General features: G+C 40.1%; 1 protein-coding gene across 1 annotated transcript in view; it reads right to left on the bottom strand.

Moving 5' to 3' along the window:
* Positions 1-14445, bottom strand: part of LOC104962507 (transmembrane protein 150A-like) — a 25285-nt gene extending 10840 nt beyond the window's left edge. The window contains exons 1-5 of the mRNA XM_010790940.1: positions 14254-14445; positions 12252-12325; positions 8237-8284; positions 6131-6217; positions 2284-2351 (exon numbers count right to left, since the gene is read on the bottom strand). Coding sequence (XP_010789242.1) covers positions 2284-2351; positions 6131-6217; positions 8237-8284; positions 12252-12316 — 268 coding nt within the window. The 5' untranslated portion in view covers positions 12317-12325; positions 14254-14445. The remainder of the gene's footprint in view (positions 1-2283; positions 2352-6130; positions 6218-8236; positions 8285-12251; positions 12326-14253) is intronic.
* Between the last annotated feature and the right edge of the window lie 587 nt (positions 14446-15032).

The raw sequence follows: 15032 nt of genomic DNA, 5'->3' as shown, positions 1-15032 counted from the left end.
CCCCCTCACCAGTCCTGTGTTGCCCCAGCAAGCACAGACGATGAGCCAGACATGTCCAAGAGATACAACTTTATGAAGGGGCCTGGCATGGACCATCTTGATTCAAATTCTTTCTTTCTTTTCTCCGTATACGTCTCAGTTGTTATCCTGCTCGCTGAAGAGAAAAGGATGACAGGCAGGAGGCGAGGCCGCATTCAGGTAGGCCCGTCCCGGGGGGCCGGCTACGTTTATAGATATCTCTGTAGGTGAATGCTTGCATGGTATGGTTGAGAGGTAGTACCCATAGAGTCCAGTAGAGGGCGGAGCCTGTGTAAGATATAACTGGGCAGACCCCAGCTTGGAATGCTAATGCTATTGCTAGCGTTGCAACATGTCACATGGAAACATTTTGATGTTAGCAGGTGTAATGTTTACCATGTTCACCATCTTAGTTTAGAGTGTTAACATGCTAAGTTAACAGTCTTAAGAGAAACACCCACCGAAGTCAATGGGGTTCATCCTCTGGGGATCATGATTATCTAATTTTAAAGTAATCTATCCAATAGTTTTCCTGTTTTCACTCATGCTTATAATATGGCTAAAGGCACGCACGCAGCTTTTACTGATATTTTTAAGACAAAGCTCATCACTTTTTTGTAAATTTTAATGTTTCTTCTCAGGTTTATTGTGCGGTGTTTCCCTTGTGTTGTGTTGATGGAAGTTTACAGAGCGGTGTATTGTGCTGTAACAAGCCTACGTGATCAGCAGCACCCCACACAACATTCATCCACCAAACCCAGTTCCGCTTTAATACAACATCAAAAAGCAAGGGCAGCACTTTTAAAAATAAACATTGAATAAGACAAAAACGTGTTATCTAATGATCACTTAAACATCTTCCTTTTCTAGGAAAAGCAATATCTGTCCATTATCTGATACATTTAAATACATGTCAAGGTTCAAATACAAGACCCTAAAAGTTATTTAAGGGTCTAGGCATATTAAACAGAGTGCAAAAACCCCATAATGGCTCCTCAACAATGTGTGTGAGCAGAGATCAGGCTCAAGACTCACAAGTATCAAACTCTATTTTGAAAGTTTGTGCTATCAAACCTTGGTTGAGAAATATTTGTATATACTACTGCGGCACCATTTGTATAGGCTTTGTTAGCAGCATTAAGTATAATAACAACAGTCACCGTTTTATTAGAGCTGACAGTCCTATTCAGGTGACAGAACAGCATAGTTTAAAGAATGTGTGCATCATCATGCCATGAGCATGTTTACAGGGATTCTACTGTACAGACACCAAATAACCAAAATAAGTTATTCACTTTGTAACTAGGTATCAACACCCACTAATATATGTTCTCTTTTATTTCGGCTCCCAGTTGTTTCAGATAGCAGAATGGCATACACTGTACACAATGTTGTAACTTCTGCTTGCCAAAAATGCCAGAATACCCTTGGAAGCTTTGTTTAAAAGGTGCAGAAGTGCATTTGGAGTTTCAAACTCCAATATGCTTCTTCAGAAGTGTTTTTCTATTGGTCGTATATCTCAGACAGGGTTTGAACTTCTCTCAGCCATCTTTTTTAAAACAATTTCTGCCACTTTTCCTAAACAACTGAGTGAAACACTATGAATGTTTTCCAGGAGAGATTCTCGGAAAAATGTTCAACTGCACAATAAAATAACATCAGATCTTCGAGTGTGGCCCCTAAAACAAACTCTGTTTTCCATTGCGGTCAGTCAACACATCGTACAAACTAGTTCTGTCTGATCTGTGGCCATACAAAACTTGGCAGAAAATCAGAGTCATGGCCGAGAGAAGCCCCTCGCTCCATTGGAAACAACATTCTTGCTCTGTGTAATGTAAAATTCCATGTTGTCAACCTCAATGTTATAAAATCTCAGTGGAACAAAGTTCACAGAGGGTATATTGTCAGAAAATGTAGAAAAGCACATAAAAAAAGAAACTGCATGCACCACCCTGAAGTAAATGACCCAAATAGATGTTCAAAGTAGTTTTGGCACAAAGCAGAGTAGTGCCCTCATAGTCAGTGGGTGAATGCTTGTAGCTCATAAAAATCATGGGGGGGGGGGGCGGGGGCGGGGGGGGAGTGAGGCGGGACCTGGCAGTGGATTGTGGGGAACAGAGACTTAGCTGGAGCCGTCGCAGCTGAGAAAACAAGCCCGAGCGCATAGAGCCCCGTTTAACCGAGAGTGCAAGTTGGGTAAACGTGTGTGTTGAGGCAAAAAAATAAACTACATTTCTCTGAGCACAAACGTGTGTTGATACTTACCCATAAAAGATCCAGTGCTGCATATGAGGCTGAAAAAGCAGCTTTCAGGTGGCAGGGTTCCACATTTACTGCAATGAAAACACAGAGGAGAAGGGGGGAGGGTTGTTAGTGTGGGCTAGCTTGCACACTCAGTAGGCTAAAGTGCAAGTTCAATCAAGTTCCTGCTGAGTTAAAATTATAGCTGTGACCTCCATGTTCCTCCAATTATTTTTTGGACTTGTGTTTTTTTACAGTGCTGCAGGAATGCATTCGAAATACTCCTAAGAAAGCAACGTGGCCTTATGTGTGTTCGTCCGTGGCATGTTTTCTTTTGAAATTTTTCTTGTAAGATTAAACAGGGAAAATATGTCTATAAATGGAAAACATGCTGGGAGGTTGAGGAAAGAATGACACTGAGATCTCTATCCACAGATAAAAAGCACCATTAAACGATTGGAGACATGCTGAACATGTGTGTAACAGTGGGAATCTTAAACCTGCTGTTCATTAATCTGGGAGTCGCTGTAGACAGGGAGGGAGCACAACTATCTCTTGTTTACATTTTGTGTCTCAGTGTGGCGACATTTCAAAGAGCGGTGCAGGATCCACTACACACAACAAAAAGCTCTTCTTCCTGTCGAGGTGAGGAGGTTAAAGACTGCAGGCCTCAGGCGGGCAAGTGTGGGCTTATCTCCCAAACTCTGCCCTGCAGCTGCTCCAAGGCTACCAGAGCACCAAACACAGCTCTGTTAGAGGGAAAACACTGCACAACCTACTGGTTATCTTTTCTTTTAACATAAGTACAAACTTCACTGTATTCTGTGTGATATGAATTTAACCAGTAGGTTAATGATCGCTTGCATAACGTTGTATGTATAATCAGCCATTCTACGGTGGCCGACAGGTGCAAACGTGCTACAACGTTCCAAAATGTTTCCATTCGGAGAAAAGTGCTGCAGCTTCAGAAAAAAAGCAAATATTAAAACACAAATGTTCCAAAACACATGCAAATGAAGAAACATCTTCACCAACTTGACAACACATGAACTGCAATAGGAAAATATTTACATATTTGATGAACCATGCGCATGGTTTACTAAAAGCACTGCATAAACATAATGCTACAAACACATATTAAAAACGCTGCAAATTAAAAACACGGTAAGAGGCTCAAATCACACCGGAAACGGGGACAGGAGCGCTTGTTGTCGTTCAGGATTCTAAAGTTGGCCAACTGTCCCTGTTTGCAGTCAGGCTGTGTTTTGTCAGTATCTTTGAAATGACATGGTTAGCTACATCTAGCTAGCTTACAGCAGACCTGCAATAATATCAGAAGTAAGTGATAACATTGTTAAAATGAGCCAATAAAACTTTAGAAACATTAGAAGTACATTTCCACTGGACGTCAACAAGCGCTCCGGTCCCAGCTGTGTCCCCTGCTGGCCTACCATGCTATGAATGGATAAGGCCCTTCCTGATCCAGGAAATGGTTAAACCCTACACTCCAGCATGTGCTCGAGTAGGACCAAGGTGCCCTTTAACAGAAACACACCTGTTTGCTCTACTGTCTCCAAAACGGTGGAACAAGCTCCCCATTAATATTAGGACCGCAGAAAGTCTTAACATTTTCCGTCACAGACTGAAAACCTTGCTATTTTAACTGCACCTTGGCCTAAAAAGTGATAATTCTGTACTGAGCGACTACAATGGTTTGGCTAATTGAAAGCTAATGCACTTGCAGGATGCTTTTTTAGCATTTGAGTGTTTTTGGTTGAAAAAAATTATTGCAAGTCTTTGGATAAAAGGGTCAGCTTAATCTGAAGTAATATAACTTGGCTAGCTTTACCGACTTTACTGACATAGTGACATAGGATTGTGGGAATTTGTCATTTTAGTTGCCTTCATATGGTAAGGATTCCTTCAGAGTGTATCATGAAAGAGGATTTTACTAGAAGGAATTATCCTCAAAGTCTTCTCTTCAAAAAAACCTCAATAAAGCAGTTTCATGTTTAAAATACATGTTTTACTGGCAGATGTAGGGGCTAGCTTGTTTATCTGATAACATTAGGTCCCGATATCCTGTTGCAGTGCATGCAAATCTTTCCTGGACATTAACTCACTCATTTATGCAGTTCAAGTGAAGCATCTGAGAGAAACACTGTTGCTTAGATTAACACTTTGGTGTACAGTTTTAACTTTGTATGCCCAAGTCAAAGCTCGAAGGGGAAAAAATGGGGGGTTACGTATTGTAACCCTAGTTATATAAGCACAGGCGGAGCCCTCTACTGGACTCTATGGGTACTACTCTCAACCATGCTATGCGACCATTCATACACTGAGTTCGTATAAACGTAGCCGGCCATTCAGGGCGAGCCTACCTGAATGCGCGCGCCACTCTCACGGGGCCGCGCGCCTTCGTATTAACGCTGTGTTTCACATTCAACGGTGAAATACATTAATCGGAGCTATTATACCGGGCAAGGTGTGTTTTCTTTTCTGACAACAGCATGCCGGCAATAGCGTCTTTGAACCCGCATAGTGCTTTGACAGCACTTTCTGCGGTTTATTCCACTCACGTGTGCGCGCCTACCTGCTGCTTCCTTTACTGGAGTTACAGCGGGGCGGCGAGTGTGGGACAGTGTTCTGTCCTCTGAGGATGAGCAAGAAGCAGCATACGCCAAGCTGCGACTACTCCTCATCCACGACCACGTGACCAATGAAATCGATCCAAAGAGACTTCCGTAGACACGGGGGCTCCCAGGAGATCATCACCGTCTTTTTTGGAAAGTGCCAAGCGGCGTGATCTCCCCACGGCAAGAGGCGGCCACACCGCAGACCAGGCTATTAATTTGGCCAAGGCTGCGGTCAAATAATCGCTCTGATCTGGTGAGGTGGGGGCATCTTGCAATCAGCGAGACAACCCACACACTCGTGTTTATTTGCAGTCGGTGTAGCGATGGATGAGCTCTGCTAAACAAGCCGGAGCCAGCCCATTTAGGGCTTTAAAAACAAATGAAAGGAGTTTAAAATCAATTCGGAACTGAATCTTTCGCTGAAGAGAAAAGGATGACAGGATCAGGAGGTGTGGCCGCCTTATATACTGTATGCCTGCGCGCCCATTCAGGTAGGCTCACCCTGATTGGCCGGCTACGTTTATACAAACTCAGTGTATGAGTGCTCGCATAGCATGGTTGAGAGTAGTACCCATAAAGTCCAGTAGAGGGCGGAGCCTGTGTGAGATATAACTTGACTTCACCTGAGCGTAACCATGGTGCTTACTGTATTAATTCTGGAAAAATAGCATGACATCAGTGCACAATATTCAACAGATTAAGATTGATGAATGTTCTGTTGCAACCACTTAAAGGTCTTTTATTTCACATGTTGTCCATGACTCATACTACTTTTTTTTCATAATCACAGCCCTGTGTGCCAAGTAGAACACAATGTTCTTGATTTCCTATTTGGGTTTCAACAAAAAAAAGAGTAAACAAAAATGCAAAAGTGAAGCACCTAAGCATGGTTAGAAAAAAGAAACCCAGACCATATAAATATAACTGGTTGAAAACCACAGACCAGAGTGAGGCAAGCTACTATTTCACCATCAGTGGATACCCGCCACCACATGATGCACACAACATGTGTATTGTTGTATTATTATTGTTATGCTGAGAGAGGAAAAAGGATCATCCTCGGTTCGTTTCGTCATTGTGGCTTCAAGAAAGTTAACCACCGTCTCGATGTCAACACTGTTCTATTGTTTGGTTCATTGAGGATCACATACAGTAAACTGACATATGTACTATATAATAGGAGTTATACAAAAGCAGAATGACTAACATACGTAGGCAGAGGTGGGTTCACTGACCTGATGAGTGGTATGTTGTCCAGGGTGCAGCACAGGACTGGACCCCTCTGTAGTGGGAGCTGCTCCTCACATGACTCATTGTAAAGCCTGCAAACACACACAGGGACATATCAATAATTTTAATCTGTAGATATTGACAGATATCGAGATTTAAAAGTAAAATATTAAAGGATCAAAGCCAGAACGTTGCATGAATTTTCAAAAACTCATGATGAGCCAAGCTAGAATCTTTTTAGTTCACTCAAGTAAAAACAAATCCCGATTTCAAGTTTCAAAGGTGCATAATGGATCTAATGTAAGCAAATGTGTGTAAAGTCTGTTCATGTTTGAGCCTTAAGATGTACTTTTGGAGCTTCATGACTCTTCATGATCTACGCAAACAACTGTAGAAAATTAACCCAAAATATGTTAGGTGAAAGGTATCTTGAATAATAGGGAAATGCTTAGCTGTCCATGTTGGTGTACACACCATGTTGTTTTGCCTTCACACACGCTTACCGATGTATCAGAGCACATTTGTGCTTTTATATTTGATTCACTTTTGAAGCTGCAGCGCTTTTCTCCGAATGGAAGTTTTAGCGCGTTTGCACTTGTCGGCTACCGTATGTATATCAATATATGAAAGTTAATGTTTTGGTAGCTGCACTGCAAACAGGCTGGCAGATATTGACATAAACATCTCTGCTGATAAGGTTTTTGAAAACACCTTGACATGTGATAACTACAGTAATCCGATTCCTTACATATTTTCATTTGGCATATTTAGGTGTTTTCTGTACCAGCAGGGAAGGTACTTTTATTACACACAGGTACATTTAATCCATGTTTAAGTTTCACATTCCACAGATTATTAGGAGTTAAATTCATCTGTCCTGACTCGAGTTTGGATTCCTCCCATTTTGATGTGTTTGCATTCTGAATCTTCAGTTTACTGTAACTCCCCTCATACACCCACAGTCTGTCTCTCCCCTCGTGTCAACCTTTTTTGTGTAGATGAGGGAAAAAAAGTGTTAGAAACAAGGATGTGAATCAGTGTTTTATGGTTGATCTGACCACAGAAACAGAAAGATACGTAAAGTGAGTTATTTGCCTACCAAAATAGATCAAAGATGTGGAAAACGCTGGTGTGGACACCATGTTTTCACATCTAGTTGGCAGCTTCAACACTGACATATTGTCATCTTTAAAGTTGATATTGAACTTGTCAGCAAACATGTCCACATTTAGCAGTTAAAGGACAACACGATCATTCATTTTCAGTTATGTTTCTGGTTAGCTGATGATCGTAAGTCCAATATTCGCCCTCTTTCAGCCCTATTTTGGTCTCAACCAACTCCTTGGAAAAATATCTGTCAGAAATGTACCTGTTTAGGAATTGTTGGGGCAAAAGTAAAGTATTTTATGCAAAAATAATTAAGAACAATAACGCTGCATCAGTTTTTTTACGAAAGGACTGCAACTAAATACTTTAATTATTGATATCTATTAACTGTTTAGTTTAAAAAATGTTGGAAAATAGTAAATCCTGTCAATACAGTTCCTCCAAGGGTATCCAATGTGATGTCTTTAAATGTTTGTCAGTCAATAACCTAAAGATATAGACTTTAATGTGATTAAAAAAAATAGAGAAAAAAGGAAATCTCCAAATATGAGAAGTTGAAAACAGCATTTTTGAAAATGTTTTGATAAAAGAAAAATGACTTTGAAAATCAATCGAATATCAAAACAGTTGTGTAATACTTTTTCTCTCAAGATTGAATTGTTCTCTATCTTCTCCAAGCATTACATCTGATTCTTGGCTTCGTCTGGCTCTCTGCTTGAATGTCCTATTACAACTAAATTCCTAAAGACTTACAGTACACATTAGTGAGTAATAATGTCCATGACACTAAGTGCACTACTGCCAGTACTGACATCATGAAGCAGTGTGTGTGTGTGTGAGTGTGAGTGTGAGTGTGAGTGTGAGTGTGAGTGTGAGTGTGAGTGTGAGAGTGAGTGAGTGAGTGAGTGAGTGAGTGAGTGAGTGAGTGAGTGAGTGAGTGAGTGAGTGCGTGCGTGCGTGCGTGCGTGCGTGCGTGCGTGCGTGCGTGCGTGCGCCTTACGTACCAGTTATGGACAGGACAGACATGCTGGTTGTACAGGGACATTGCATATCTGTAAAAATAAAATAAAATAAGAATCTTTGGTCAAAGAACTGAACAGGAAGACACAAAATGAAGAATTTTGATACAATTGCTCAAACAAGATCTCCAGTCCTAAAACATCACTGTCAGTCCTTTATTAATCTTTAGAAAATAATAAATATCTTCCACTTGGGAAAAAGTGCTGTTCCACTCACGTACATGAAGCACCTAAAATATAGAGCAGTATTCATGCTTTTCAGGGCATTTAAGTACAACATACTTTTGTACTATCAAAACATATGTCACATTAATTACCATAATTTAGCATTTACAGAATGAGGCCACTTGTGTTCGTCATACGTGTGCATGCAGAAGCAGCTGGCTGTTTTTTAACCATTTTAACCTGCACTCTCACGTTATAGGAGCTGCTGTTGATTCTCAAATCCTTTGAATGTGTTCACTCTACAATAACAACCCAGAGCAACTTAAAAGTTACATTTGTTTTACTTAAATTAAACCTTTCTTAAAAATGGCCATTTGAAAAGTTGACACATGATTTTCAACACGTAAGCTTTGATACATTCAAGGCCGCTAGCATGGCTGTGGACTTGTTTCACGGATGTCATCAATGTTATCTGAGGCTTAAATATATCAAGACAAACTGTAAGAGATCAAGTCATGAAACAATCCCATTGTGCCACAGACAAGACACACACTGAGTGAACACACAGAGAACAAAACAGGCTCCTGAAGAATTGATTGATTGACCTAAGAGTGATGAACTTTGTTGAAAGGAGATCACAGCTTTTGGTCTGAAATAATTAACTTGGTTTTGGTTCAAATGTAGAAACAGTGATTTTCCTTGATTGTTTCCTGTTATGAAAACCTCACTAGTTGCAGTTCATGCTTCATTTGTGTTTCTGGATCAACAGGGCTTTCAAAGGCACCAGAAGACAGGTGTCAACGTGCCGGAAAAACAAAGCGAGGGGGGGATTACAGACTCCTCTCATACAGGGGAAAGCTTTGGAGACCTGGTGTGAAAAGTTCTCGCCTCCACTTTGTCAAGGTGTGAATGGCTTCTCACAAAAGGAGGCTGTGTCAATGAATTCACACCGAGGAGAGAAAGGAAGAAGAAGAGGAGAGACAAAGGACACATTCACATAGAGCAGAAAATAAACTTAACGTCTCAACATCCTTAAATTTGCAGTAGAAGTGTGTATGATGGTGTAACTGCTATGTAGCGTGCAGCCTGTCAGTGTGTCTTTAACAAGAACAGCTGCAGGGCAAAACTATTTACCAAAGATTTGTGGTGTCTAGGTCTTTTGTGGAATGGCATTATATGTCACAATATGTCATTTTCTGCCACAAGGGGTTTATTCATAAAAAACATTGGCAAAGACGAATTCTGGTGGCATTGTAAAGTAGTAGTTGATCACGGGAGTATGTTATTGCAATCAGCTGAATTAGAGGTCTCCTTCACTCCAAAGCAAACCCAGTGATTAAAGTGGGTAAAAAACAGTCAATAATGCACTTAAAATTAAAAAATCAGTGTTTTTGAAAATGTCCTGGCTTGTTTCTCAGATAACTTAAGCTCAACACATTCATGGACTGAAATATAGGGTACTGCCAAGATGGCCATGAAGCCCACAATCCCCCTGGATAATATTCTCATTCTGATTCTGACCTTAAGCAAGGCACAAAACCCCCAAGTGCTGAGCGGCCTAACCATTGGCTGCCCCTTCTCTCTGACATCTGAGTATTTATTTCGGATTTATGTGTAATTAAATTAAATTTGAATCTTCTTGATGTGGCTGAAAGCTGGATAAAATATCAATGTATGACAACTTCTGGCAGACAACCATAACCTTTATATTAATAAAAAAATACAGATTGTTCTACAATTCTTGGAAAGCTTGTAAGCATTTATTCCATTTTATGATTCAATTATTATTCTGGGCACAAAGTAACACTAAACAATAATAAGGTGTAAGAGATAGGAGACAAACCTTTCACTGCAACTTAAGATCACTTTTCATTAAAAAGATTGCTTTAAATGGTATAGATCTGAAGGACTAAAAAAAAGATAGCTTTTTAAAACATATATTATTTGATACAGAAGAGACAACAAATCTTTAATCCCAATGCTGAGTTAAGAATAGTGCAATATTTTACAAATCCACTTGTTTGCTTTACTGCAGAGAGTAAGAAGAAAGATGAACACCACTCTCATAAAGTAAAAATGAACCTGCAGTTAAGCCTAGTTTAACATTAATACTAAAAATAGCAAGCATAGCTGTGTGTTGTCGTCACTGAGAGGCTGCTAGGCAACCAGCAGAGACTGTTAAACCACAAGTTGTTTTTATTACACTTTGGTATGTGTACAAATTAAACAAACCGGTGTTAATTTGTGAGCTTTTCAGAGGCTGGTAAACTCTTTTAAATCTCCATTTAACACCTTCAATGTTAAACACACAGATCACTCTGAACTCTCACTCTGTATCCCATGATGCCTCAGTGTTCTGCATACTTCCAAATGTAAAGATGAAACTGGATGTGTTTACAATGGTTTTAACTTCCTTGGCATGCATCTTAAGCCTCTTACACACCAAACTGACACCAAAGAACACCAAAGAACACGTCCCGACGGAAAATCGCCTCACGTCTCCTGCGTCTTGGCCATGTTTCGCACTGGAACACACCGCAAAGACTTCAGCCGACGGCCAAGTTGCACGTACGAACTGCGCATGCGTGAGTGGCAATAACTCTCCTTAAAAACAGGCGGCGGTAGTGTGTATTCGTCATTCAAAAGAGGCAACAACCAGAAGACAGACTGCGTGATAACCGAGAGAAGAAGAACAGACTGCATGATATAAAAAAACAACAAATAGCGTGTGCATTCCATTTTCACTCTACAACGAGAAGCTCATGGGGCTTGTTAAGGCCCGGACACACCAGGCTGATTATCGGCGTCGGTGTTAGTCGGACGACGAAGCGTGCCCTGTCGCCAAAACTCAATTTGGTGTGTCCCGCACCGTCGGCCGTGACACGCCTTATTTGGCCTTTCATGGCCGACGCGTGCGCCGAAGCGAGCAACGCGAGCAAAGCGAAGCGACAGAACCACAATGCAGTTCGGCAAAGCATGACGTCCCCCCATTCAAAGTGAATGGGCAGAAGCGTTGAAGCTTCAATTGCACGCCGCCGTGTGGACGGGCCGTTGGCTACCTTGTTTTTAAAGGGAAAAAAACACTCAGAACACACACACACACACACAGAGCCAGTGGCGGAAAACCGTGTTGGTGAACACGAATCAATAGATTAAATGTCTTGACTATAACACGAAATGCCGTGAGACTGGGTTGACCTGTTTCCCACTGTTTCAAGTCAATCTGCTAAGCTAAGCTAACGCCTGCAAGCTTTAGCTACACACTGTATTTAGCATACGGTAAGAGCTGTAACCTTCTCCTCATCTTAACAACAGTGCAACTAAGTGTGTTTTTTAAATTGTCATTCTTATCTTTAGGGTTGTTTAAAACTATACTCTATTAAATCTTTGACCATAGTTGATTGTGTGCTGTCAAAAACACATTTGTGGTACATACTCACAAGAGCAGTTTATTAGCAGCATGGAAAGCAGCCCTAATGTATGCTGCTGTCGTGCAGAGCTACAGATGTGACTGCTATGGGAGTAAAGCAGATGCAGATGACAGGACATGCAGACCAGAACACCGAGGCCGAGAGGAATTTCAAGGGTGACTCTTCTCAGGCACAATCGTAGTATAAACAGAAGGACGTTATACTGTCTCTTTCCAAAGAAGCGACTGTTTTAAATGCATGAACTTTGTACAGACAGTTTAGGTCATCATGACCGCAGTGGGGATAATAGGTAGCCTCTCTAACAAGGCTTATGTAAAGATAACCGGGATTAAAGTTTGTCAACAGAAATACTTTTTAGGAGCAACTGTTGACGTTTATTTTCACCAATTCTGAGGTATACTCACACGACCCATATCCCAGTGATGGTGAAGACAGGCAGGCTGACGGGAAGGATCATCCACAGAGACATGATGACCACCTGCAGAGACCAACAAACAACATTAAAACCAAATTAATCAGTTTAAAAAACAATAATAATCTGGTTATGCACTTTTAGGACATCATATTATAAGACTACTTGATCCATTGATTGATATGCACAAATGTGGACAGCCAACAATCATTTACTCATTAAATAAGATATAAGGTCAAATGTTGCTGTGTTTCTGTGTTTTTTATGGCTTTCTGTTGTTGGATAGTGTAAGAATACTCTGTTACAAGTACAAGTCCTGCAATCTAAAATATAATTCAAAAGCAGCTATAATTCAAAAGCAGCAAATTGTATTAGTACTTTATATAATAGTTGAACTACATTAAAACATCATCATTTGTCAAATTAAACTCAATCCTGTGGAGGAGTGGAGTAGAGGTACAAAGTAGAATGAATTTGTGAATAACCAGAACCTCAGAATTGTAAATAGGAACAGTACTTGAGTAATGTACTATGTTATATTTAGCACCACTCATCACTGTAATTTAAATGTCTGAGTTATTTACTGTTGGTTGGAATTTCAACCATTTCTGACATTTAATACACTGATCGAATAATGAAAATAAGGTTACAAAAGGTTGATTGGCAGTGATAATAACAGTCAGTTGCAGACCTTAAGCAGGTTAAAACAAATGTACTGTATGAATCAGATAAATACACTGACAATGGGCTGCAGCAGGCTCACTGTTTACTATTACTGATTGATCTACTCAGAATAAATTAACCTGCAGACAATGCAGCCATGGAAACGCCTAAACATGTTGTTCCCCATGACCGGATTAATCTGCCCGGGGACCCAGGGGAGCTGCTGGGCCCCTCTCAGTCCCCTGTTTCTGTCCCTCTTTTACAAGCTATTCCCTTGGCTCAGGTTAGCTGTGTAGCAGTCATTAAAAATAAATCATTTGAGGTTTGACTTATAAACGGCATCTTAGACTCTCATGTCGCCTTAATGTCTATAGGAGTAACCTGAATGTTGAAAAGTCTATGCTAAATACCCTGACATTACAATTAACACCAAGGGGTCTTGGCCAACTGACATATGTGACGTTGTGATAGTGACAGCACTGAAGAGCGTTTTGAGATTGAAGAAGAGGTAAGAAGCACTGCCACAACCAATGATTATTTTTATTATGGAGTTATCAATAATTTTCTTGATTAATCAATAGTTTGATTTAAGACCTCATAAACAGAAAAAAACACGTCATCAAACCGACCATAAGAAACTGAGCACAGTTTAGTACAATTAATAGGGTTTGTGTTCAGTGTTGAGACAAAGTTACTACTAATCTACTCTCAACTTCTTTCTCTTCAAGATGGAACTTTTATCAACATTTAAAAAATGAGACATACCTTTTTTTAAATCACAGTAAGAAACACTTTGAGAAGCTGTCACTGTCTAATTTGATAATTTAATTGTTTGTGGATTCAGTTATTGATCCATAAAAGCCTGGAAATAAAAGTGCTGCCTGCAAATCCATTCATCTGTCAGTTTTAGAAGATATATTAATACGAATAATATTTATAAAACAAAGCATCCAAGAAAGACTGCATATTCCACTTGAAGAAAGGTTGGGAAATGATTTAAATTGATCATCAAAATGTACTCATATAATGAAGTTTAAGCACTTTTTGATCTTTCTTACAAAAACGCACTCAGTAAATAGCAAAACATATCTCAAGAGGTTGCCTGTGGGTTTATTTAAACACAAAAGAAATGTTGACCACCATTCATTCAACTTGATTGAAACTATTATCACAACAAAAAACAAAAAACAGGGAAGTATATTTTTCCATTACTTTTGTCTCCACTGATTTTACTGTACAGAAGCTGCTTGTTTCTCCAAGTACTTCCCAATTACTTTCATTACTTCAGGAACATCTGCATACAGAGGTGCAGTGAAGGGGGCTTTTCCTACCTTCGGTTTGTTCCGTGGAAAAAGTATTCAGGCTCTCCTCTTCATCTCAAATTGTACTGCTAGTCTGAGCTCCTCTGCATCAGTTGATCCAACTGGTTTCATTGTAAAAAGTGTGACATATCTGATGCCGACGGATCCCCTTCATCTCACTCTGAGGCTGCTCGGAGATCAGCCTGATGGCAGTGATCCTCCAAACACACAGCAGCTGGATACAGGAACTCCAGACTCCTCCCAGTAACACACACTCACATGTTCTACCATTTTAAATCCAGATCTGACAGTATAAACTCATTTTAAGACATTTTTTATTTCAGGGTTGGAAAATAAACATGTTTTTGTCTTTTAGTACAACTTTATCTGAGTTTATTTATGTGTCTGTGGAGAGATGTTTGGCTTTTGTATACTTTACTGGGTGCGTGGAAGTGTGCGTTCAGCTGCAGGTGTGTTGTGGTGTTTCTTTTCTTGTTTTGGATTATTTTGTTCCTTTTCTAGTTTTTGGAATCACATTTCACGCCCGTTTCGCAGGTTAACCACACATCACTTTTGGATGTGCTCGTGTTTTTCTATTCCTGGCCAAAGAAGCTCCAAATGTTTTCCAGGAAAGCGGGATATGGTGCATTCAAGTGCCCCTTAAAAAGCTCGTGTTTTTGAGCTGACAGATGGAAATATTTGAGGATGTTTGACTGGAGGTTTAATTTAGTATGGGAACGTTTTTTAAATGGTCAGATTTTTTTATTATTATTATTTCTGAAACGTAAATGGTTTATTTGGAATTAAAT

The sequence above is a fragment of the Notothenia coriiceps genome, unplaced genomic scaffold, assembly GCF_000735185.1.
Source record: "Notothenia coriiceps isolate Sejong01 unplaced genomic scaffold, NC01 NC01_scaffold00034933, whole genome shotgun sequence".
Taxonomy (NCBI): Eukaryota; Metazoa; Chordata; class Actinopteri; order Perciformes; family Nototheniidae; genus Notothenia; species Notothenia coriiceps.
This window is presented reverse-complemented; position numbering and strand designations above follow the sequence as displayed.